Genomic DNA, 27,691 nt, shown 5'->3' on the forward strand with positions numbered 1-27,691 from the left:
GTTTCACATTTTCCTGGAGGCTCCTGCTTCTTTTCTTTGTAATGGTCTTCTTCTCCAGGTTGGGGCTTTAGGTTGCCCCAGTCTTTTCTCTGAAGTTTTGATTCTGATTACTGTCTGTCTTTCAGAATTTCTCAAAATTTCTGATTAAATATTGGCACTCTTTCTTGTTTCCCATTCCTGTTTCTGATTTATTATTTTTGAAAAATATCTTCTCAGTCACTGTGTGGCATTTTGGGTGGGAAGGAGGTAAGAAGCATGTGTTCAACTTGCCACACAGGATCTTTATAAATGGTGGGAGTCAGATCCATTGCCAGCATGTTATGTTTTCCATAAGTGGTATAAGAGCACATTCTCAAGGATAGTGTTCTATAAACTTTCTGCAAGAAGATCTTTTCCTGAGCTTCTGAAATTCATTAATTATGCAGTAACACAATCACCAGTAACTTTTTATCAATTATTTATGTATTTATAACTGAGATTGGTTAATTCCATTAAGATGCTTTTAATTCCTCATATAATTATCATTTTCTGATATGCTTTGATAGTACCCTTTTATAGTGACATTAAAATAATAGGTAACTTGGCGGTGCCTGGGTGGCTCAGATGGTTAAGCGTCTGCCTTCGGCTCAGGTCATGATCCCGGGGTCCTGGGATTGAGCCCCACATCGGGTTCCTCGCTCAGCGACGAGCCTGCTTCTCCTTCTCCCTCTGCCTCTCTCCCTGCTCATGCTTTCTCTCTCTCTCTGTATCTCTGTATCTCAAATGAATAAAATAAAAAAAAATAATAATAGGTAACTTGCCCCATGGAGGATAGCACTCCCCATGTCTTGCCTGGTGAAAGTTGAGGCGGGAGCTGGGGACAGCAGGAGTGAGATTACTCACTTTCAGCACTTTTATCATCTTGATGGGATGTACCATGTCTTTAGGAAGAGTTATTTTGCTGCAGCTAAACTTAAGGGTCAGTTTATAATACATAAGACAGTTCCTTTTGTGTTAATGAGTAATATCTGAGTGATACATCTTTGATTATTTGTTTGCATTATTGCTAAGAGGTATTGGAGGAGTACCTTTATCTGGCTGAATATTATACAGTCATGATTTACAACAGGGGTCAGAGGGTAAATATTTTCAGTTTTGTTTATATCACCTCTGCTGCGGGTATAGCTCTGTTGTAGCTTTCAAGTCATAGACAGGATGGCAATGAACATGCATGACTGTTCCCTGATAAACTTTGTGGACACTAAAATTTGATTTTCATATATAATCTTATTGTGCTATTAAATTTTATTCTTCTTTTGACCACCCACCCCATTAAAAAAAAAAAAAAGTAGAAACTTTTCTAAGTTTGTGAGATGAACAGGTGTTAGTTTGGACTAGCCAGCCCCTAATTTAGAAGGTTATATAATAACATGGAAAACATTCATAATATGTTGAGTGGGGGGAAAAAAGCAGGTTAAAATCAGTATGTTTAGTGTAATCCCATTTATGTAGAAAAGCAGTCATCAGCATGTAGATAGCACTGGAAGAAGAGATACCAAAATATTAATGGTGGTTCTTTCTTGGTAGACAGATTATGGGTAAGTTTAAACTTTCTACACTGTGTTTATTTGCATTTTCTGAGTTTTGTATCCTCAGTAGTTATTATGTTGTTTTTTAGAATAAATATTCTTATATCAGAAAAAAGGTATTTAACAAAAGTGACAGAATTTATATATTTTTAGCAAAATTGGCCTATTCATTGTAATTAGTTTGATACAATCTGTTTTGTTTACCCTCTGCTCCATTTTTAGCCGACAAGTCCTAAATTTGGAAAAGCTGACTCATACGAAAAATTGGAAAAACTAGGGGAAGGATCTTATGCTACAGTATACAAAGGGAAAAGCAAGTAAGTTCATTCGGTTTTTAATATTTCGCATTTAAAATGTACCTGCTCTCTTAATACTGATTATTAACAATTAATAATATTAATTTATTTAAATAATTCTCCTTTAATATATAGTAGATTTTCCCTCTCAGTTTTTGTTGTTGTTGTTTTAAGAAGTGTGAAAGTCAGCAGAACTGGTTTTCCCTGCTAGCAGACAATTTTGCAGGCTTGTCCAATTTATCTTTTCTGTCCTACCCCTGCCCCCCACCCCCAACGTTGGGGCTGGAACCCTCAAATGAGAATTCGTTTCCAGGTGAATGATAGGATTAATTTCTTCGGGAGGCTTAGTGTTCGCTTAAGAATAAGAGTACTGATTTGACAAAGTCAAATATATTGGCCATTCCTGCATCTTTTTAAATTGAGCTTTTACTCCATCTGAAGAAACCACTAAATTAAAAAAAAAAATGCAGAATTTTTCTTTTTTCCTGCCTGTGTACTTTGACACCATACTACATATAGTTTCACATGGAGAAGCAACCTTCCCTCCTGTTGTTATTCTCCACCCCCCGCATCCCCCTGCCCAGTGCTATCCTGGGGTCAGGCACAAGTTTGCGTTCTTGAAAAGCTTACCCCAGATGTTTCTGATAGGCCTCCTCCCTCTCTTATTGATTAAGAGTGCAGAGTTACTGTATTCAGTTGCATGCAGAAATGTAATGCTGTATCTCAAATAACTGTAGGAAATTTACCTTAATAACATTACCAAATAATGTTGAAAAATAATTTTCTGAACCATTCACTGTTTTTGTCTCTCTTTTAAGTCATTATGGAAGATAGGAAATTCTAACCTAACTAATTACATAAAAACATGTAGTGGAAAATTCTCTGAAGGAACTTTCTAAACCCGTAATTGGAAATTTTGGCCATTTAGGTAATCTTTGGCTTTTCTGGAATGTAGTTTTATACCTTTGCTTATGTTTTTTAAGAAGATGAAGAGATATTTCTGACAAAGGAAGATATGTGGGTAAGGATGCAGGAATAATATAAGTAACAAATAATAGTACTAATTTTGAGATTTTAAATATTTACCAAAAAAAATCTTTTAAAAAATTTGTATGAAAAAGGAACATGATGGGAATAAAAAAAACAAGTCAAATCTAGAGGGTTGTTTGTTAATGACTTATCTAGAGTGCCTGAGAGTTATAGAATATTGTTGAGCAATTTTTAATAGAGGTTGTGTGTGAAACTTTGTATTCTTTCCTAATAACTAAAATAGTTATTTCTCTAGTATATAAAAATTAATTGTACATTTAATGTTTATAACGTGGGGGTCACTACACTGCATTAAGCAATTGTTTTGCATAATGTATGGTATATCCATTGTCTCATCATTTCTCATGATGCCCTACAAAGATAGTTCCTATAATTACCACCTCCATTTGACTGGGAGTCCTGGTGCTTGGAGAGTTTTCACCACTTGTCCTCCAAGTCCACACAGCTGGTTAGTGGCAAAGCTTGTTTTGGGGTCATGTCTCTGGTTTGCAGCCATTCTTTTCCTAACCATTATACGATACTTCTTGCACAGTATAAGGCCTTCCTTGGAAAGCCTTGGTCCTTGTTGAATATTCCAGATGGTTCTCACATATGCTCTGGCTTGTTGTAATCATGAATCAAACAGAAGCAAACATATTATTTCATTATAAGGAAACACACCAGTTACTTTGAAGTGCCTTCCCAAAAAAGATGGGCTCAGCTGATTTCCAAATGTAAGTTAATAACTCTATTAAATGTTTAACTTTGTGATTTGTGTCACAATCTTGGAGATAGTTGAAAAATCCTCCATTTATTATGCTCGAATAAAAAGAAAGGCTGCCTTTTAAGTGTCTGCAATCTTTGAGAAGGGCGGTTCCGGACAGTTAATACTCTTCACTCCAGCAGGCCTAAATGTATCTTGTCAGCATTTCTCAAGCAGTTTCAAGCCTGCTGGTCACATGTAGCATTTAATTTCCTCCAGCTGGAGATGAAAGCCATTGACCACTCACCTGCTTTAAGAGAGGACAGGTTGCCTGTGCTTGCTTGCTTTAGGGTGGCAAGGTCAGGCCAGAGCACAACAGTTTACATGCCATCTAGCAAGGTTTGAGAGCTGAGTTTGTTTGATGTGTCCCCTGAAGTGCTGTAATTTGAATAGCCAGCGAAATGTTGTGCCCCTCATCCTAGGACTCCTCACCACTCTCCCATACATGTCAGCATCCCTGCCTCCCATCTTTAAACATTATCTTTAGCATCTTCTTCTCCAAGAGCAGCTCTCATTATATTGTGGTAAAGTTGCCTGGTATTTGTGGAGATCTCACTAATTTCTAGTTTGTGAGCATTTTACAAATACACCTTGAATCACATGGGTCAAGTTGGGATTTTGCCACGAACCCCACTGTATTAGTTTGCTGGGGCTGCCAAAACCAAGTACCACAGACTGGGTGGCTTAACAACAGAAATTTATCTTCTCGCAGTTCTGGAAGCTGGAAGTCTAAGAAGGTGTTGACAGAGTTGGGTCCTTCTGACGGTTGGTTCTGTAGGGGAGAGAATCTGTTCCCTGCTTCTCTCCTAGCCTCTGCGGTGAGCTGGCAATCTTCGGCACTTCTGGCCTCTACACACGGCACTTCAGTCTCCGCCTTCCTATTCACATGGTGTTCTCCCTGTGTGTGTCTCTATCCAAATGTCCCCTTTTCAGAAGGATACAAGTCATATTGGACCAGGGCCCACCTGCATGACTTCATTTTAATGCATTTACCTCTGTTAAAGGCCCTATTTCCAAAGAACCTATGTCATATTCTGAGGTATTAGAGATGGAACTTCAGTATATCTTTCTTTGAGGATATAATTTAATCCATAACATGTACACATTTCAAACCTCAGTAATTTGGCACTGCATTCATGGCAGTGTTCTTCTTTTACTATTTATGGTATATCTTGAGTCATCTTTTATTTCATGGTTCTTTAAATAATACAGGCAAAGGGGAGCCCCCTCCCCCACCCACAAAATGTCTGTGTACTTGTTGATTTCGGTGTAGCTGCTGGTAGCTGTAGTATAGAAACTCTTGAAGGAATAGAGAGGCTTTTTATTACCTTGAATTCTCTTGAGTTTCTTACTCTACATAGAGTGGGAAGAAGTTGGCTGAGATTTCTGTACTGCGTAGCCCCCTTGGTAAAGAGTTTGGTTCTAGGGGCGCCTGGGTGGCTCAGGTCATGGTCCCGGGGTCCTGGAATTGAGCCCGGGCCTCAAGCTCCATGCTTAGCAGGGAGTCTGCTTCTCCTTCTCCCTCTGCTGCTCACCCCCCCCACCCCCGCCCCCGTTTGTGCTCTTTCTCTCTCTCTCAAATAAATAAATAAAATCTTAAAAAGAAGACATTTAAAAGGACAAAAAAAAATGTAAAATACTTGAATGAGCTTGTATTAGTCTTTTGTAATTTGGGGTAATTATGCTTTTCTTTTTAATACAAAAAAACTTTGAAAAGGCAAAAATAAATAATAAAAAAAGAGGAGCATGGTTTTAAAGAATATGGCTGGTACTGCAACCATGTCAACACAAAAAACTCACAAACAAGCTCTTCAATTTTTTTAATAAAAGCTTTGGATTTCCCACATTTTCATATTTGAGTAGAAATATATTTTTTTTAAATCAGTGTTCTTCAGCTTACTTTGTGTGTGTGTTTATGTTTGGGGAAGGGAGGCAGTTTATCATCACTCGGACTACGAATCTCTATCCTGGCTTGGTTTCCTGATTATGTTCTCTCTTTTAAATCCCTGTAGCATTTAATATAAGATTTAGAAAAATTATGGATTGTATAATATTTCGCATTTAAAAAATATAACATTTAAAATGTTTTTAATTTAGTACCTCAAAATCATTTTTACCTTTCAGGAATTGTCCCAGGGACTTTTGTACATTAAGAGACTTGTTAACATTTTTTTTTTTTTAGCTTACTCAACTACTGATGAGTGTTTGTTATGTTGTTTTTATGCCCTTTTTATACTGTAGGTGAAGAAGAGGTGAATCACATGCAGATTCTGACCTCAGGTGCCTTCACAGTTTTGAAGGGAGATGGTCCATATACCTAAATAACTCAACATAAGTTAGAATGTAGTGTATTCGATATGAGCTAGAATGCAGTAAAAAAGGCCCATGTAAAATGGTGTGGGGTTTTCAAAAGGAAGGAAGAGAGGATGATGTTGACTAAAGTATTTTAGATGCGTTCTCTCCAGGCGTGACTGATCAAATTCACAGCCTCATGTGCTTTTATTTTTTCAATTTTTAAAAAAGTTTTTATTTTAAGTCCAATTAGTTAACATACAGTGTTATATTCATTTCAGGTGTACAGTGTTGTACAGATTGAGCACTTCCGTACATCACACAGAGCTCATCATGACAAATGCCCTCCTATGTCCCCGTCACCTATTTCACCAGTCCACCCCCCCACATCCCCTCTGGTAACTATTAGTTTGTTCTCTATAATTAAGCGTCTGTTTCTTGATTCTCTCTCTCTCTCTCACTTTTTTCCCTTTGCTTATTTGTTTTGTAAATTCCACATGTGAGTGAAATCATTTGGTATTTGTCTTTCCCGGACTGGCTTCTTTTGCATCAATAGAATGAAATCTTGCCATTTACAAGGACCTGGAGCTAGAGAATATAATGCTAAGCCTCAGTGCTTTTAAATCAAGCCTCCCTCATCGCTGTGTGTATTCATAGGAATCCTTGGGACAGTTGTCTTTTGGGCTCTGGCCCCCAAACAATTATATTTTCACCCTTTGTTATCAGACTCTCCACTAAACTTGTTAAAGACTGGAGCCTTAACGGAAAAGCAAACTGATTCATTTTGATTATTGTGCAAATTTTGATTAAGCAAAAGTGTACTGTTTAAGTGTTAAAGTGGAATTGCTTAAAGCAATGTAATTTGGCAGGGTCAGTGCGTTATTTATGTGTGAGCACCCATTAAGGCCTGGCTATTGCAGATAAGGGCTGGGACCACAGACAGCCACCTCAGACTTGAGATGTGGTAGGACCACGTGCTTCTCAGTGTCCTGGATCTACAGACAGAGCACACCCAGTCTCTCCTAGATGTCTGAAGCCGCCCCGGTTCTGCACCCCGTCATGAGTACTGAGAAGTTATGAACCTTTCCTCTTGCCTGGAACAGAGTTCTCTCCTTTCCTTCCTACTTACCTAGGGGGTATGTGAGGCTACAGATGCTTGCTTTTGATTTTCTCATACTTTGTGTCATTTAGCGAAGGAAAAACCTGCTCTTTGTTCCATCTCTGGAATTAGAGTATTCGACTTATTTAGACTAAGTCATCCCACAGATGGTTCTGATTTTTGGTCCTTTTTTTTGCTTATCTTGCATTTCTTTTGAGGTGATGGTGCCAAAGCGTTGCTCCTGTGGGAGCCTGCTGAACAGAGAAGCCCGCCGCATGGGTTTGTGCCAGCCGTAAATTGTTATCTCAGAGGTCAATAAGAACAATGGACGAATTTGCTCATTTTATGTAACATGAGATTTATGGGATTGAAAGTGCCAATCTTCTTTTAGCATTTCATTCTGCCAATTTGTGCTGAATAATTGAACTTGAATTAAACGACCTCATAAATTGAGAGACTATGCCAAACCAAGACTGAACTCTACTAAACACATTTCAAAGAGCTCTTCAAAGCCCCAGGAGGAATAGGGGGAGAAATGCTGTTAATTAAAACAAGCAGCAGCAAGAAGAAAGGCTGTGGCAGTTAACCACCTTTTCAGAATATGTGAGATTAAAGAGGTGCCTCTCACTGCTTGCCCTGAAGGTCAACTCCATTGAAACACTATCAGGGGCAGTTTGAAGAATTCTAAAAATCAGAAATCCCCAGATGGAAAACACTGGACTCCTGGTTCACTGAAGTTTCAATCTTCAGTGTTGACAACTGGACTTTCGTGCCAATCTCCAGCATCCGGAGAGGTTGCCTCCCACAAAAGAGGCAAATCTGATTACATTTTATGAGCTCTGCTGCAGGAGGCTCCTGAGGCCCAATCTCTGTTTCTCATTAGGTCTGCTCTGATTTTCTTTTAGACTTTGGGTCCACAGGCCAAAGCTTATTATCACCACTCACATTAAAGATCAAGCCTGTATCCACGCTATTAATCACAGGGTCTGAAAATGGCATCATAGTATGATAATGCTATCAGTGTGAGCTTTGTAATTTAATGTAAAAATGCAGCATTACAATGTACAACAAGAGAAATTGGATTAGAAAGAAAAAAGCCAATGGAGTAAATGAGTTTACGCCTTGTAATTTTCAGATCCGGTGCTCCTTCTGTCTAGGTGAAAGTTGAAAAAGCAGAATTCTTACCCTTACGTAGGCCAAGGAGGATAATGGCCCACCCACCAAATCTGCTAATTAAAAAAACCCTAAAGTCTATTCAGATTGCAGATTGAGCCCTGACTTCCTTTAGAGGAAGAATGCAAGGCATTGGAGTCTGGTTCATGGGTACAGCTGGTTTCATTTAGCTTGCAGCAGATAAACAAACAATGCCTAATCTTTTTGACAAAAGCGACAATGAGGATATTGTTTAGGCAAGAATCATGATTTCAATTATTAGACTAAACTATGCAGGAATAACTTTCCTATTAGACAATGTCTAAATGTATTGGCCTCTGTTAGCCATTTTTATTACCAGAGTCCTTTGATCATTTGATTAGGAGACCCTCAAAAGAATCCGTGATATTTGCTGTCTTCAGAATTGTGGTCATATATCAGATATGCCCAGCTGGTGAAAATGGAGGCATTTTTTTGGTTAGGGGAGGAATTTCTTGAAAAAGTTGGGGTAGAATTTCCAATTATCCTAATGTCAGGGCTTCTTGAATCTTTCTCCCATAGTTCAATCTAAGTGGTTTTTGAGGAGGACAAGGGGAAGGATATTATGATAAGATCGGTTTCAGTTTAAAGCATACCCACATTCCTGAGTTGTTTCATTATTATTGTGATTCTTTTAGTTTCAACCAGGATGCTGGGGAAGTAGCATCTTTCCATTCTAAATCCGTGGTTCTCAACTGGTTCTAGATGTTGCTCCTCAGGAGACATTTGATGATATCTGGAAATATTTTTGGTTTTCACAACTTAGGGGATGGTGGTGGTTACTGGCATCTAGAAGTCAGGGATACTGTGAAATGTTCTACAAATGAATAGGACAGTCTCTCACAACAACGAATTATTTGCTCATTTGCCTCAAACTGTCAGTAGTGCCAAGGTCGGGAAGCCCTGTTTAAACAAGGAATTCATGGAGGCAGTTCACATTTTCTTTCTTTCTTTGTTGTTGTTGTTTTTTCTGTTTTTGTTCTTTTGTTATGTTTTTTGTCACGTCTCCTTAAAAGAGCTCCTTCCTTTAGAGATATTTACCAAGACCCTAGTATGTTCTGTGTACTGGGCCAGGCGATGGATATGTAATGGTGAGCAAAACTAGGTTCTTCTTTTCATGGAGCCTATCATCTAGTGGGGGAGAGAAAAACAAATCAAGCCAGCAGACACATCTGTAATTTAAGTTGCATAAAAGAAAAGAGAGTTGTGAGAAGGAAGATAGAGAGTGGTAGGTTATATATATTTGCGTGAGAGAGAGGGGTGAGCAATAAGCATGCTTTAGATGAATGGACAGTGGCAGTCTTGCTGAGGAGGGGACACTTACTCTTAGATCCAAAAGAGATGTGACCAGCCAGGGAATGTTCAGGGACAAAAGTGCTTCAGGCCAGACCCCCAGGTGGGGTTGGTGTGTTCTACAAACTCAGAGAGCCCCATGTGACATGGGGTATGTTCAGGGGAGAATGGTATGAATCGAATTTTGAGAAATCTCCAAGGCCTTGAGGATCATGTTAGGAATGTTCTGCTTACATATTACTGCAAAAATGAACCACTTTGAAACATAGAGACTTAAAACAATAGCTATCGTTTTTTTGCTCACGAATCTGCAATTGGAGAAGGGTGGGAAAAGTTTGTTTCTTCTCCCTGAGGTATCATTTTGTGCAGCTTGACTGAAATATGAGGGACCCATTGCCAACATAGCTTACATGGCTGGCAAGTTGGTGCTGGCTCTTCCCAGGGCTTGGGCTTTCTTATAGCATGGTGACTGGGTTCTCTGAGTGAGCATCCCGAAACATAGGAAGTGAGACTTCTGGCTTCAGCTCCAACATGTAAAGAGCTTGGAAGCTGATGCTCCCATCCTTTCAAAGAGGAAAGGCTAGGCAAACAGAACATGCGAAACTTTGGTTCAATTCATCAAAGAGTGGAGGCCACAGGGAAAACCACTGTACTAAATTCTGGAGAGGCTGACATATTCAGATAGAAATAGCCCAAATCTCCTCACCAGGAGCACAGGCTGCTGGAGCCATAAACTGGGAAGAATACTTAAATGGTAATTTTTATGAGTTGCTGGAGATGGGCTGTGGTCTAGCATGAGAGCGAGAACTCTTGGGGACCACAGTCTTAGGGAGACCCCCACACTTTCTTTTGTTTTGCCTCCGGGAACCCTACTGGGTTCCCACAGTGAAGATCATGGAAAGATCCCCCTTGGGGCTCTGGCAGGGGAAGAGGAAAAATAATCATAAAATACACCCAGAGTGTTCTCCATCACAGAAGCCTGCTCTGTAGGCAAAGGTCTTTGCTAGAGCCTTATTCCAGCTGATGGAAGGGAATTTCTCCCACTCACACTCTCTCCAGCCTTTCTGTCTCACTTAAGTGGGAGAAACCATACTCAATAATGGTTAGGGACTCACTGCAGTCAGGGAAGGAAATAGGGGGTTGAAAGGGGGAAAAAAAAACAATTATACCACTGGAGAAACACTTGTGAAGGTCACATCCCATGATGCAAGCTCACTAAATGAATTCAGACTCACTCAGAAGCTTTGAGAATGTTCACACTCCCTCATACCTTACCATCGCTCCAGTGTAATAACAGTAGATTATGCCTGAGAGAGTTGCAAGACAGACTCTCTGTGAGGAGGAGTACTAATGTAAGCCTCAAGTCAGGAGGAGACAAAAACAGGGACACTAGAATCATTTGAAGCAGTTACAACAAACAGTAAACACAGCCAGATTAACATAAATCTTTAGGTTTGGCTTTCAACAAAAAATTACAAGGCGTTCCAAAAGATTGGAAAAAATACAGCCCCAAAAGACAGAGCAGTCGTCACAACCAGACTCGGATGTAGCACAGATGTTGGAATTGTCAGAGAGGGAATTTAAAATAAATGGGATTAATATATTCAGGGTAAATGGATAAGGGAAACAAAAAGCAAGAGAAGTGGGTAATGTAAACAGAGAAATGAGAAAAGAATCTAAGAAAGAATCAAAAGAAAAGAGAATTTTAAAAAAAACCACTATAAAAGAAATGAAAGATGCTTTTGATGTGTTCAGTAGACTTCAACACAGCTGAAGAAAGGGTCAGAGAACTGAATATAGGTCAGTAAAAAAAACCTTCCAAACTCAAATGCAAAGAAGAATAAAAATAAAAATGTCTGAGAACTATGGGATAATATCAAAAAATGTAACATATGCATAATTGGAATACCAGCAGAAGGAAGAATCAAGCAGAAGTATTTGAAGTAAAAATGGCAGAAAACTTTCCACAATTTATGACAGATACCAAACCACAGATCCATGAGGCTCAGAGCACACCAAGTATGTTTATGTGTAAACAAATCTGAAAAACAAAAATAAAAACCCTGTATACCTAGGCATATCATATTCAAGCTGTGGAGAAACAGAGACAAGGAGAAAATCTTAAATGAAGCTAGAGGAAAAAATACTTTACCTACAGAGGAAAAAGAATAAGAATTTCATCAGATTTCTCATCAGAAACCACAAAAGCAAGAAGAGAGTGGAGTGAAATCCTTAAGAAAAGAGGTTAAAAAAACCACCAACCTAGAATTCTATATCCAATAAATATCTTTCAAAGGTGGAGGAGAAATAAAAACTTTCTCAAACAAAAACTGAGGGAACTCATTGGCAGTAGACTTGTCTTGTGAGAAATTTTGGAAGTACTTTAAGCAAAATGAAAATGATACAGGTTGGAGACTTGGATCTCTATAAAAAAGAGCGTTTGAGAAGGAATAAAGAAAAGTAAAATAAAATCTTTTATTGTCATCTTAGTTGAACTAGAAATGCACTGTCTGTTTCAAGCAATAATAGTAACAGTGTATTGGGAGATTATGGCATCTAGATAAGTGAAATGAATGACAGCATCATGAGGGTTGGATGACTCAACGGAGAACACTGTTAGAAGGCACTCTGCTATACAGGAGCTGATACCGTGTTATTTGAAACTAGACTTAGATTAGTTAGAAATGTAAACTCTAGGACAACCACTGTGACGATTTCAAAAAGTCTAAATGATACACTAAGAAGATAAAATAGAATTATATAAAATGCTCAATTAAAATTAGAGGAGGCAGAAAAAGAGGGAGCAAAAAAGGGACAAATACAATAAAAAGAAAACAGTTACAAACAGGATAGATTTTAATATACCTATATCCAAATCGCATAAGATATCATTGGTCTAGATGCACCAAATAAAAGAGATGATCAGTGTGGATGAAAAACAAGATCCAACTCTGTGTTGCTTACAAGAAACCTACCTTAATTGGATTAAAAGTAAATTCATAGAAAATATGCCATACTAACACTAAAAGAAAGCTGGAGTAGTTATATTAATTTCAGACTAAGTAGACTCTTTTGAAGACTCAGAAACCCATCAGGATAAAGAGGGGGCATCACATAGTGATAGAGGCATTAATTTCCCAGGAAGATATAATAATTCTAAATGTGTATGCACCTAACAATAGAGTGTCAAACTATGGGAGGCAAAAGCTGATAGAACTGAAAGGAGAAATGGACAAATCCACTCTTGTAGTGAGAGGTTTCAACACCCTCCTGCCGGTAACTGATGGCTCAAGCAGGCAAAAAGATCGGTAAGGAATAGATGACCTAAACAGCACTTCCAAGGTACAGAAAGTGGAAGCTGCCAGCATTTTAAGGCCTGTTCCCAGAACTGGAACTGTGTCACTTTCACCTTCTTTATTGATCAAGTGTTCCGAGAGACCAGAATCAAGGGTAGAAGACATAGATGGTACCTCTCCATGAGGAATGTCAAAGAATTTGGGGGCTATGTTTTAATACGTCACAATATAGTTTGGATTTCATTTCAGTCTAGAATTAAATCTTCGCTCTCACCTTTGCAGAGTTCTTTCAGTTATCTTTTCTGACCACATATTCACTGATGCCTTTTTGGATTAACCTCACCAAGTGTTGGATACATTCCTGAGAACGAGGACCCAGTGTGGTGTTCGGTGCCTTGTGGAGAGAGGCATCTTACGTGCTGGTTGGCCTAAGACAATCCTGGTTTTTGCTTGTCTTTGTGTTATTATTAATAGTGTTTCTTTTCACTAATTCAGTGTTTCTACTATCCATTGTCTCCATTTGGGTGATAAAATATACAACCACCTTACTTATACAGTACTTTATTCCTCTAGAGACTTGATAAAGCATTTTGCCAAAAACCAGAAGTTATTTAAAGTGCCTTATTATGGAATTCAACTGAGTATTTAGAAGCCTTAATTTCGGTGAACCTTTGGGAGCTTTTTAAAAATTGTGATTGTCATTGAACCTCTAATGAAGATTTGTCAATTAATTTAAAAAGATTCATGACGATTAATGACCTTTAGGTACAGCACATTCTCTTAGACAGCAGGGTATGGAGTCTAGAGGTCATGATTTTTGTGGAATAAAACTGATCAGTCTAAAATTCAAATGACCTACCCAGATCCCTTACTGCTCAGAGTAATTCAAGATAGTGGAAATGCTGGAAATTTGAAACAGGAATTAATGAGTAAGCTGGGACTTGGGTGGAATCAGGTGCTATTAGAAATCAAAGATTCAATGACATTGGGGAGGGTATGTGCTATGGTGAGCACTGTGAATTGTGTAAGACTGTTGAATCACAGACCTGTACCTCTGAAACAAATAATATATTATATGTTAACAAAAAAAAAAAGAAGCTAGCAGGAAGGGAAGAGTGAAGGGGGGATATTGGAGGGGGAGACGAACCATGAGAGACTGTGGACTCTGAGAAACAAACTGAGGGTTCTAGAGGGGAAGGGGGTGAGGGGATGGGTTAGCCCGATGATGGGTATTAAAGAGGGCACGTATTGAATGGAGCAGTGGGTGTTATATGCAAACAATGAATCATGGAACACTACATCAAAAACTAATGATGTAATGTATGGTGATTAACATAACATAATAAAAAAAAGAGTCAATGAGTTTTAGTCAGATGCTTATAGTTTATTTAGCATTGGCACATACAAGAGGGATATACTATAGTATTAGGAGGAATTATAATCCTGGGGAGATGGCAAAAGTACTTGGAAAATCTAGAACTATAAATTGCATAAAGTAATCAAGTACAAGATTTGGATTGTAGACATTGTTGATTTGGGATGACTTTTGAGGAGTGTGACATCTGGTAGAGCAAGATCAGAAAGGAAGGCTTTGGAGAAAGGAGTGGGGCATGATCTGATTCTTTTCTTACGTTTGGGTTTCCTGGGAAGTTCAACTTCAGGCTCTTGTTTGTTGCCTCATAATGAACTGGCAAGTGATACCTACCTTTGTCAGTAGAATCTGAAAATGGAAAAGATAATACAAGCTCAGTGACTTTAATGCAGAAACATATCTGACTTTAAAAAAAAATCTCGAGACAGAAAGGAAATGTAAAGATTTTAGGTATGAGACATTTTTCATGCTTAATGGTCGATAACCAAGCAAATATGTGCTTTCTTCCTTCCGGGGTTCAAGGACTTAAACATATAGTTCACTGTATAAACAAATTTTTGAAAATTTGAAAAATACCTTTCTCTATTTCAGAATGGTCTCTTGGGGATTGCAGTATTTTTATTTTATTATTATTTTTTAAGATTTTATTTATTTATTTGAGAGAGAATGAGAGAGAGAGAGAGAGCGCGCACATGAGAGGGGGGAGGGTCAGAGGGAGAAGCTGACTTCCCACCAATCAGGGAGCCCAGTGTGGGACTCTATCCTGGAACTCCAGGATCATGACCTGAGCTGAAGGCAGTCGCCTTACCCACTGAGCCACCCAGCTGCCCCGGGGATTGCTGTATTTTTAATGGTCTCTCTTTTCAGGGATTTAAATCAGCGATCCTACAGATCTATGAGCATTGTCTGAGCTGAGGGAAAATTGTAAACACCAGGAACTTCCAGTGAATAGTTGAAAGCCCTGTTGTAATTCGACAGAGAATAAGATAGAAGTCATCCCTTATTGGCCTGATGTGTGAGAGAAGAGTGACTTCTGAAGCAGTTTAGCAGCCAGCACAGGTACCCACAGACAAAAAAGCCCCTGAGGAAGCAGGAAAAGCAACCAGAGGCTTTTGTTGTGTGTGATCAAAGCCCTGAGGAGAAAGAAGAGCGATATGGAGATACTGAGAAACCAAATAAATGTTCCTAATGAGGCCAACTGGGGATCCCAGAAGCTGAATTCCTAAGGGGAAGGCAATGGGCTGGGTTAAACAGAGTGACAGATTTGTCGGGAGTTTTTTGTTTGGGTTTTTGTTGTTGTTGTTGTTGTCTGCTTTAGTCCCCTGGAAAGTTTTAGTGTTAAGCTCTGGAGAATTAAGGGCACCTGGGACTGTGCCCAAAGTAAAGCGCAGAGTATTATTAAATTAAAATAGAATGGATCTCATCTCTGAGTGAAATAGAAGTGATGGAATAACAGAACACCAATAGTTAGAATTAGACGAAAGAAGAACCACAGGATCTGAGAGGGGTTGCCTAGGAAGGCAGCCAGAAAACCAGCCAAATGCCAAGGAAGGCAGAGAGTTACAGGGGCCTGTGGGTGATAATGTCCAATATTCAGCAAGGTCCTGAAAAGATTGGTCCTGAAAAGAACCCATTAAATTTGCAGCTAGGAAGGTTTTTCTTTAGTTCCTGTAGGGGACTGGTGGGGTTAGAGACTCTCCTGCTTTGGATTGAAGAGAGAAAGGGGAGGATGGAGGCCGACATGCAGGGAGTTGAGGCAGGCAGCAAAGGAAAGAAGATAGGACAGAAGTATTTTTTTGTCGTTTTAGTTTTAAACCAGACAGGAAAAAATTCAGTATATGTATAGATTATGAGCCAGGCATCAGTAAAAAGGGAGAGAGAAAACAACTAAGGAAACACTTGAAGTATATTCTTGATGAGGGAATTTGAGGAACTCTGTTTTCTCTGTTGCTTGAACTTTATTCCATAGGTCTTTGGTAATGCCTCTCCCTGTCATGTGTTAATAATATATAGATATAAAATAGTTTTTATTGCCAGTTTCACCTCATTTAGGACATAGATCTATAAGAGTATTATTATTCTTAAATATCTCTTCTATTTTTATTTATGTTCCTTAAAAATTTAAATACATCATTGAATTCTGTGTAGCACATGGGTTTCTCTGCTTTCCTCTTTTTCTTCATTGATACTAGTTGTAGTTTTTAAATGACAATATTTTTGTGTCTCTCTCTCTCTCTCTCTCTCACGGTCCTTTCTTTCTGTAATTTAGGGTCATGAAATAAAGCTAAGATTATGGAACACTGGGCTAAGCTTCATTTTGTCACTTGTGAAAGTAGGGCCCAAATATTAGAATTGATTTCACACAGCTGTGAAGAATCTATGAGAATGAATGCAGTTGGAGTTTATAAAACATCTCGAATATAGTACCTGTTAAATGAATGTTGGCTATTACTTTTTTCTTTGTTTTTTCTAACGATTCTGGAAAAGTTTTGAAATGAGATGATTTCTCCCATTTTACAGATGGAGAAATGAGGCTCATAAAATCTGAGTAATTTGCCCACAGTCACTGACATAGCTGTGTGGCAGAGCCAGGACCCAGACTCAGTCAGCCCATCTCTAGAGCTGAGTTCTTAATTTTTATCTCCTTTTATTTTTTACTTACTCATTTTATTTTGAAAAAACTTAAAATCTGTGCTTACTCTCCCCTCTTATTAATGATTAACTCTAGGGTACGTGACCAGTTCTCCCATGATTCTTAATCTTCCCTCTGTGCCTCTGCTGTCATTTCTCCTTAGTTTTGTATCGCCCACATTCTCCACTGTTCTAGGCAACTCCACAGTGACACATAGCTCCCCGCCCCCCATACTTCACCCTGCTGATTTGTGGCTTTCCATGTAGAAGGGACTGCATGAAATAGAACACTTACTGCTCCCCTTTTCCCTCCTTTAGATACAGTTATTTCGGACAAGGTTTTCCATTTCATTGCTGCCTTCTCTGTATGGACATCGGCCGGAGATTCAGTGGCACCCATGTCTCTTACTACTTTTTCTTCAATTCCTGTGACACACAGAACTCCTGATCCACCAGCACATTTACAACCCTTTTGTCCTTCTCATAAATAACGGAGGAACTAATATTATAGTAAGAGCAGTACCTTAACAAAATAATTCTTTCAAATAGGTTTTTGAGTAAATCGGGAACTCAGCACCCTTGAGCCACCCCTTCCCCCCCAAGTTATTCCCAGCCGTAGCTGTGAATGCGCTTAAGCATTCAAAATGGAATTAAGAGGAGAAAATGATTCTGCTTGTTGTGTCCTTTGAGAGTCTTGCTGAATTTTCTGGCCCACTTTTCTTTGTTCTTTTTTGTCACTTTCTTATGAACTTGTGTCTAAGCAGGTACATTTATATTGTTTGTATGTGTTTATTCACACAAACTTTCAGATGGCTTGATTAAATTTTAAATCATTTTCGTGATAGCTGGTGTGACCTGAGCTAATTTACCATTGACCCATATGTTAATAAAAGGACTTGTTTAATTAATAAGAGCTGGAGAGAATATCTGTACTGAAGTTATTTTGTCTAATAAATATGGTTAGGTGAATGACGCTTCATGACAAATGCAATTTTTGAAGCTGACATGGCCAGATCTCTACCTAGGGACAATGCTAGTAGCCACTTATTTATTTATTTATTTTTATTATTTTTAAATTTAATTTAATTTTATTATGTTATATTAGTCACCATACAATACATCATTAGTTTTTGATGTAGTGTTCCATGATTCATTGTTTGCGTATAACAGCCAGTGCTCCGTGCAGTACGTGCCCTCCTTAATACCCATCACAGGGCTAACCCATCCCCCCACCCCTCTCCCCTCTAGAACGCTCAGTTTGTTTCTCAGTGTCCATAGTCTCTCATGGCTCATCTCTCCCTCCGATTCCCCCCCCTTCATTTTTCCCTTCCTTCTCCTACTGTCCTCCATGCTGTTCCTTATGTTCCACAAATAAGTGAAACCATATGATAATTGACTTTCTCTGCTTGACTTATTTCACTTAGCATCATCTCCTCCAGTTAGTAATCAGTCGGCAGAGTTATATTTCCCTTTCTACTTTTCAAAAACTTCCCATTGTGTTGCATATATTTATATAATATACAAATACACGTATATTCATGTATGTGTATATATGAAAAGGAAAATGCGGGTAGCAGAGATTGTCTTTGAAAGTTGGAGAGAGCAAAGTTGACAGGTTGAATGGTGGGCTGTAAATTTATACTCCTGAGTAACAACATTGTTGCCCTGAAACCTTGGGTGTCTCAACTTCTCATCTGTCACTTTCTTATTCTACTTCAGAACTGGAGCCATTCCATCTATCTAAAATGAGTAAATTTTCCTGTCTTCCCAAATATCCTTTATAATTCAATCATACTTTCCCCATAGTCATTCAAAATGAGTGAGCTTTTATAGCATAAGGGTTGGATGCTTCTCTGACATATGATTAATCATGCTTTCTCACTTTCTGAAATCCATAATCTGAGTCCAGTTGAATAAATAGTGGCCTGGATTTTAAGATCATAGTAAAAAGAAGAAAATAAGGAATGTGTTTTCTTTAAAAACCAAGAAAAAAGAATAAAAACTAAGAATAAGGTGATTCTATGTGTTATAACCAAAGATGTTTATCTACCATGGACCCGGGACGTTAGTTTTATAGTGTTTATTTTTTATAGTAAGTTTTATATTACTACTTATGTAGCTATAGGTACTATATATATTGTTATATGTATGGTTATATATACACACAAAGACACATGTGTGTATATATATGTGTGTGTGTATAACTATATTCCATTTTTAAACAAGGAATATGTATAAAATAAAACTTAGAAAAAAAGAGGAAAATGGTAAATAACTATAAAGTGACTATTTTATTTGCAGGTATTTGACATAGAAAGATTTAGATATATGTATTCAATTTACCCAGTTTACAGATATATTACTTTTTTTTCTGTTTACTTATTGTAAGATAGCATATTATACCAGCTAAAGTCTTATTTATTTTCTGGGCCAGGATTTGTATGTAAGGTGTTGTCACGGGAGAGAGTTCCTCAGCTGGGTGACTACTGATGATTTCCCATCTGCTGCAGTTGGAAGAAGAGTCATGACATTTGTCTCCATTTCTCCTTTTAGGCGAAAACTGAGTAAATGTCTAATTATTTTTCAGTATATGTTGCCTCTGAAGTCAGAGACTTTATCCTCCAACACTCATTTTGAACTTAAATGAAAAGCACATTGGAAAGCTTTCTATTAATGGCTGAAAAGATTCACACACACAGAGACATTTAGGAAAGCTGACTTTCGTGAATTCTTAGTTATAGAAATTATTCTATTGGGGAAAGCTGATGGGATCTGCCCTATCTGAAGCTGTGTGCTAGTTTAGCCCTTGTTGGAAGTAGTTGACTTCATTCATTCCTGTGTGCAGTATTTACTGAAGCCAGACTCTGCAAAAGCCGTGTAGTACAAGGAAAAGCTATAGAACGTGGTTTCTCCTCAAAGTGGCTAAATTATGTTGTCTCACTGAACAAAAATTAGAGTTCTTATTGGAAGCTAGATTTGGTGCCCGAGACTTTACATCACTGAATAGCCTCTTGTTTAAGATCTTGTCAGTTTTCCTTACTTTGTAGCACTAAACCTGGCAAAAAGATTCCTCTTTAGAAAAGGGATGCTAATGTCTTGTTTGATGGTGATAAACTCACATGTTACTCCTTGGAAAGCCCTGCAAGTTAGCACAGGTAGATTTAACAGGTTGTGTATTTGGCTTTCTTTGTCTTTACAATAAAGACTTGCCACCAAATATTTTATAGTATGTACACATGGGTACAGTTTAAATCCTGGACATTTTTTAATTTTTAGTATGTTTTAATGTTAATCTGTATTTATAAATATATTAATTTTATGGTCTGTTTTTTCTCCTTTTAATTTAGTTTAATTATGTTATGTGAGTCACCATACAGTACATCATTAGTTTTTGATGTGGTGATCCACGATCCATTGTTTTCATATAATACCCAGTGCTCCATGCAGTACGTGCCCTCCTTAATACCCATCACCAGGCTAACCCATCCCCCCACCCCCCTCCCCTCTAAAACCCTCAGTTTATTTCTCAGAGTCCATAGTCTCTCATGGTTTATAGTCTGTTTTAATCTATATATCGTGAAGTACATTTAGTAGACTTATAAGCTCAGTTAACTTACCTTTATTGGTTAGGAATGTGTATTTAACAGATGAACATTGTTGATATGTTAGCTTTTACTTCATTCAGAGCTCTACCCTAAAAAAAGTGTTAGCAGGTAATAAATATAATGTCTCGCAAGATCAGAGGTCTAATTACTTTACTGGATCAATCCTGTGGTGGACTAGAGGCATCCAGATCCCTCTTGAGTCTACTATTTATGCTCTACTGATTCCCTGGTTTTTACTCTCTGTACTTTTAAGCGGACCTCCCCACCTCCTTCTGCATCTTTGTTTATAGATCCCTCTGTGTAAATGGCTTGCTTCTCCTTTTCACATGCCCATGGCCTATCCCATCTTTAAGGTCCAACTCAAGTCCCACTCATACTGAGATTTTCCTGGCTTCTTACAAGACACTGTCCTTGATTAAACTTAAGCTATGCTCCTCTAAGTCCTCCTCCTGACTAGGCCTTGACTTTGCCTGCCACAATCCACCCTCCCCCGCCACCTCCCGGCAACCCCTTGTCCTTGCCAGGCCTTCCTAGCCTAGTTTTAGCAAGATTCCTGCCATTTAGAGAAAAATCTCCCCACCCTTGCTTTCTGGTTGCTCTGGCCTGCCCTTAGCCAGGATCCTGTTAGATCAGGTTAGCAGAAACTACCCCTACCCTTGATGTCACTTCTTAGTAATTTTCCATCCATCCGTGAATGACCCCCTAACTTCTCTGTGGTTCTAAATCCCCACTGTTCTTGTATATTCAGAGTTGAGCCCTGTCTTTGTCTCCCTTGTTATAATAGTCTTGAATAAAGCCTTACTATTTAAACAGGTGTCAGAATAATTTTTTTTCATGATTTAGTTACTGCTTTGCTTTCTATGTCCTTTACTTCCTCATGTGTATGTAACTTACATTCTTATGTACGTCATGTACTCTTATGCATATATGTGTTCTTCAGCACCTATCACAATGCTATTAATACATACTCAACTATAAACATTAACTAATGATTGGGGAAAGTGTTTAGGGATGCCGTGACCACACTCTTTAAGTGTGTTGAGAAGACATTGACAGATGGCTCTTGGGAGTGGAGATTTGTAGTCAGGACATAAGAAGTTCTTTCTTCAAACGCACATTTGATTGCCATGGGTCTTAGTTCTTCCAAATCTAAAGTCACGTATCTGGGTTCATAGAGTAAAATCTTCTAGCATATCTATCCTGGAGGTGATTTGATTGGTTGCTTTCCATCACTAGGTATGAAGCGGTTCCATTACCCTAAATTCCAGCCAGGCCAACTTAAGGAACTGTGCCCCATATAGGTCCTGCCCCCATGTGGCCGTCAGGCTCATACTTGCTTCCTCTGTCACGTCTCTCTTGCTTGACTAGTGGGGTTGCTTTCATCAATATACCAAAATGAAAGTCATGAAAATTTATGAAAGAAAGAAGTACTGGGGCCATTTTCCTTAAAAGGAAGTATGAGCTTGTTTGAACTTGAGGTTTCCTGGATTTTATATCAGCTCATCCAGTAAAAAGATAGATTATTAAACCACACACACAAAAGTAAATGACCAAATATAAAAGTGGGATACCATTTAAGAAAAACACCCACCCACAGAAAGAAGTCTAGAAGATACACACACATGTTGAAAAATTTACCTCTGAATAATGGGATTATTTTGATATAATTTTTTTTTCTGTGTTTGCCAACCATTTTGCCATAAACACGTCACTTTTACAATTAGGATAAGACTTATTAATGCCCATTCTAAAACACATTGATCTATTTTAAGGTTTGTAAAAAATTATTAGAAAACACAAAGAATAATGACATTGCTTTGACAGTAAATAATTTGATCACAGGTGTCTGAAAAAAAAATACACTGATACACAGAGCGCCTTTGTTGAATGTAGGAGTAGTGCGAGAATATGGCTCACGTACCTTTCTTCTGTGGTTCACGCTGTAATTATTGCTACCCCACAGAGAACTTATGAGTATGGGTTCTGAAGTCTGACCTCCTAAAAATTCTGAAACTGCCTCTTTTGGTTGTGTGATCTGGAACTGTGCCTTGGTTTTTTTTGTTTTTTTTTTTAATAAAGTGGAGATGGCAATAGTATCTATCACACAACTTTGTTATAGGAATTAAATGAGACATTGTAAATAAAGTCCTTGGCCCAGGGCCTGTCACATTTTAGGTGCTTTAACAATAGTGATATTCAATGCAAGTGCTATTTTTGATTTAAAAGACACCTATTTTAATTTTAAACCTATTGGCTGTATGTAAGACCATTTGATTCCATATCAGGGTAGTTTGTACTCTGGCTCTAGTGCTAGGTTTTGAAAGTAATACTAAGCATAGATCTTATTATATCAATTCTACATAATTTTTATAAAGTCCTTATCTAATCAGCTTGTTAGTAAAACATGAATTAATACAAAGCCTGAGCCTCACCATGTGTAGGTGGATTGTTTTCAACTTTTTGTTTGAGTCATTTTTTACATTGACACCTTGCTTGCCTTTACAGCAGTCCATTGTAGTGCCCCTTTTATTTTTAGGAGAGTAATAATAGTCTTTAGATTTAGTAATTAATGATGCCTAAGCATTGTTCTCCAATCCTTCTTGTCATAAAAGACTTCATTCAAACTAGATAAATTTGGCTTTGCTTGATATTGTTTTAGAAAATTTCATTTCAAAGATATTTAACAGTGACACATTTTCTATAATTATGACAGTAATCCAATTTAATGAAGAAAATAAAAATCACTCATAATCCTCTTCACTTGATAGAAGTCTTAGTCCTTTAACCAAGCTACTGTGTATTTATAATAATTATCTTTGTTGGTTCTCTATGGGCCTTTGCTGCCAACCACAAAAAAGAAAATAACCAGGTTGCTATCCTGGTTGACATAAACTGGATGGGTGTGTGTGTGTGTGTGTGTGTGTGTGTGTGTGTTTGTGTCTTTATTAGAATGGGTAGAAAATAGTCTGAACTCTGAATACCTCTGCCTAATGGCTCTCCAGGGCTGCTTTAATTGTTTTATCCTGCTGTTCCAAACTTCACTTAATTTTGTATGGCTCTGTTTGAATGGAAAATGCAAGATCTCTGTGATTAACACTATTTGGCAACGAGTATTGGGGGGTTCCTTAAAGCCTTGTGGTGAATCAGTGATGTGCTTTTTGGTGCATCTCATTTAACTTTTTTTAGAGATGCTTTTTTCCTGCGAGTGGAGGCCTGATTTCTCTCTTACGATGCTGAACATGTGTGCCTCAACTAGAGAATGGGCACCATTTCTGACTCTGTTAGTGAAATGGGAACATCATGGTTTAAACATATCTTTGCACTGAGAAAGCTTGAGATGTTCTAAGGTGGAGCGTCAGACTTTATTCTCTTCTTTAATCCCAGCTTGTGTAATGACTCAGGCTGATTGTGATGCTGTAGTTAGACTTTAAAAAAAATTATGAATGAGTGGATTTTATTTTTATATTTAGATATAGTATGAGATACAGTATGTAAGCATTAGCTAGAAAATAATAAGTAATCCAAGGTAGGGGAAAATGATATTATCATCAAAAAGTATATTCATTTCTTTTCTGCTTTTTTGAGGCATTTTCTATGGGAAAAAAGCTTCTGAAGATAAAAATCTACTTGAAGTGGCAACTTGACCTCAGAAAGAGAAAATTTGATTTCTCTAGAAATGTAAAATGCTGCCTTTCCAAAGACCGCAGTAATATGCTTCCGCAGACAAGTGTGCTTGAAAGTGGAACTAGGGAAAAACAGGGAAAAACCCAACTTCTCCTTTTTTTTCTTAACCTTCACGCCGTCCCTTCGTTCTTAGGTTTCAGTGCATATGGGCATATTTGGGTGTTGTATGTTTAGGGACATAAATTGTATGTTATAGAGAAAAATTTGTAGAAATATTTATTTATTTATTTATTAAGATTTTATTTATTTATTTGACAGAGAGAGATGCAGCGAAAGAGGGAACACAAGAAGAGGGAGTGGGAGAGGGAGAAGCAGGCTTCCTGCTGAGCAGGGAGCCCGATGCAGGGCTGGATCCCAGGACCCTGGGATCATGACCTGAGCCGAAGGCAGACGCTTAACGACTGAGCCACTCAGGCGCCCCATTGTAGAAATATTTAAGTGAATTTCAAATCTCACTATGTGTGAAAAATCAGTTTCTAAAAGCTCAAACTACATTTTACTTATTTTTTAACGAAACCCTGCCATCTCATTAAACATGCCCCTCTTTAGTAATTTCAGGAATATGTGTCACCAACTACCTTTACATTTGTAGGTGTCCTGGGCATCTTTTCTGTGCTTTGTGCCTTTTTTTGATATGTGAACAGTTCTTCCATTCCTTGTCTTTGATTCCTTTGCCTTACTTTTTTTTTTTTTTTAAAGCAACTTGTCTTTGTTTATCTTGCATTTTAGTTGCTTAATACTGTCTTATTTCTTCTCTGGCTGGTAATCTCCTCAGAGGCTGTATGCATGGGACTTTTGCTCTATCCAAAAATGGTTCCTTGCATCTGGAGGTATTCCAGAAGAATACCGAGAAGTGTCCAGTCCGTTGCCCTAAAACTCTGGAAGATTAATGTATCAAAATGGATGGTAAAATCTCTCAAAACCAAACCAACACAGACCAGATAACCACAATACAATGCAGCTCAGTGAGAGAAGGAGAGGAAGCATCAGAAGCCCAGGAAAGGCTAAGGTTTCAAGTTGATACATAGAAGATGCCACTGGGGTAGAAAGGTGCTGGAGAATGAGTGCAATTACTCCCCTCTGTTTTGCTTATATCACTGCTACCAAGGCGAGTGAGCTTCTGGAACCAAAACACAGAACAAATATAAGAGTGAATTAAATTATCAAATGTCTTGGGAAGTTTGAGAGTACTATGGTTCTCTCTGGAGTTCTGGTTTAAGACTTAATATGATTATTTAACTGAATTTTAAAGAAATTAGGGTTGAGATTGTCCCATCCCTGTCAGTCATCCTTGAGGAACTATGAAAAATTGGCAAGGCATTAGCAGCCTTGAGAGGTCCACATAGTCACAGAAGACAGATTCTCTGAACCAGATCCAGGGGAAATGGTGTGATCGACCTTCTCTCTGCATGCCCTTCTCATTCCCTCTCCCCATCAGAACATTTTAGGACAGATCACGCAGATGACTTCTGAGTAGTTAGAAAACAAAATAGCGATCTAAGAGTTCATAAATATTATGTCATCCCTAAATAACCTTAATTCCTTTTTCTGATCAGATTGTTAAGCTAGTAGACCAGTAGAACCCTGTAGATACTGTATATTTGTTTGTTTTTCAGATGCGGGGAACGGTTCCTGTTTGTGTTCTGATAGGTAAGAGAGTGATAGGCAGTTGAGTGCTGTGCTCTTGCTGGTGGTGGGTTTACAACAGGCTGATTAAGGATCCCTAAGAGTAGTAGGGTTTCTTCTACCTCCTTTACTTGGTAAGAGGTTGACTCATTTGTTCACCGCTGAGCCCTAATTATGTGTCAGATGCAAATTTTCTAGTACGGTCCAGTGGTAGAGGTAGATGGTCAGTGTCATGGTCTGAGAAGGAGGGGCCATGGAAACAAAGGACAAGATTGGAGAGGTTGAAAGTGAAAAGAGGAGGGAGGAGAGAGTAAAGAAAGAAAGGACATTTAATGAAGCCAAGTCCCCAGGAAGGTGTGTGGGGTAGGGGTCAAGAGTGTGGTGTCAAAGGGCACTGTCTTGGACCTCATCCTCTTCAGTGTTTTCATTCCTACATCAGATTAGGACACAGAGAAGGGTGGGTAGCCAATGCCCATCAAAAACAGGATTGGAATTTGGAACATATATGAGGGGCATGAGCAGTTGGTTGCTGCTGACAAGTTGGAATTTTATTAGGGATAAATCAAACTCCTGAAGTTGTGTTTAAAAAGTGAATTATTAGGCATAGGGCAAGTTAGAAATGGTGTGATTGCAGGGCCCCTGAAGAAAACTCAGGGGTTTTCATTCTTGGTAAGATTAGTTTGAGTTTACAGTATTTTGTGACTATCACAGTTTAAAACATGCTTAGGCCAAAGTAGTACAAGTTCGGTTTCTGGAACGGGGCAGAGTACTATCCCAGTCCATCCAATGCTTTTCAGACCACATCTGGTAGTGTGTCCACCCTGGCAACCACATTTCAAAAGGGGCCAAACAGCTGGGACTTCTCAAAAGCTTGCAACTAAGACTGAGGGCTAGTCAACTATTTCAAATAGCTGAGTACTTTGGGATGTTTATTGTAGAAAAGGAGACTTGGACGTGTTCCAGACCAGACAAAGGAAGAGAGGCAATGAGAAGTTGATGTAAGAACCTAAAGGCTTAACAGACTGGTTCTCAGCACCCCAGGGTGTTTTAAGAAATACAAATGCTTAGGACCCCACCCTACCGCCAATTAAATCAGGAGTGTGGCCAGGCCAAGATATGTTTTAAAGCTGCCCAGTTGATTCTACTATGCAGCCAGCACCTTAATCCTCCACGCAGCTGCAGAGGCTGGCCCCAGTCCCCTCCATGCCTTGTCTAATGCTCAGAGGCAGCCACAACAGCAGCCCCTGTCCCACCTGCTTCCAAGAGACCGTCAGGACGGAATCTCCTCTGCTCATCACTGTTTACCACGGGCACCACCCAAGGGATAAACTCCCGGATCATCTGCTGTCTCTCTGACCTCACCCCCCTACTTCTCACTATATCTTTTACACTGTCCCTTCCTTTCCTTCAGGATCTTCCTGTGTCTTCTAGATCTAGAACATCATCCTCTGATCAACAAACATAATCTCTACCTCTCTCTGAATTTTTTCTTAACTTCCGCTTTAACAGAAAACTGGCTCTCTCTTGAGGTTATCACTTCTCTTGAAGTCCTCCAGATGACTCACAGGTTTTTATGTCTAGCCTAGATTTTTGTACTGAGATCCAGATCCACCAATACCAGTGCTTACTATGTGTCTCCACTGGGGATGCTCCCAGGCTAAGATCCTCCGAAACAGGACTCTACAACTCTGTCTGAATCTCCTCTTCTTTAGTTTCCCTCAATTCAGTAAGTGGTACCTGCATCCACCCAACACTGGAGTCAGAACATTTGGAGTCATCTTTTACAACATTCCCTATACCCAATCCAATTTATCCTGACAGGTTGTTGATTGTGTCTTCAGAATGTCCTTTTCCTTTTTCCCATTGCTCTTACCAAACACTGTTTTTGTGCGGCCGCCATCTTTCCCCAGGACCACTGCAACAGTTTCCTGCCCTTCCTTCCTGTT

At 38.7% G+C, this 27,691-nt stretch overlaps 1 protein-coding gene across 2 annotated transcripts in view; it reads left to right on the forward strand.

The window, feature by feature from the left end:
• CDK14 (cyclin dependent kinase 14) overlaps positions 1–27,691 on the forward strand; it is a 465,190-nt gene that overhangs the window by 140,965 nt on the left and 296,534 nt on the right. Inside the window, exon 4 of one of the 2 annotated variants that reach the window (XM_028120572.2) lies at positions 1,791–1,885. The exons of the other annotated variant lie outside the window; for it this stretch is intronic. Coding sequence (XP_027976373.2) covers positions 1,791–1,885 — 95 coding nt within the window. The remainder of the gene's footprint in view (positions 1–1,790; positions 1,886–27,691) is intronic. 2 annotated transcript variants of the gene reach the window in all.

Source organism: Eumetopias jubatus, unplaced genomic scaffold, assembly GCF_037043125.1.
Source record: "Eumetopias jubatus isolate StellerSeaLion01/CBP00866 unplaced genomic scaffold, mEumJub1_p1.0 scaffold_14, whole genome shotgun sequence".
In the NCBI taxonomy this organism is placed as follows: domain Eukaryota; kingdom Metazoa; phylum Chordata; class Mammalia; order Carnivora; family Otariidae; genus Eumetopias; species Eumetopias jubatus.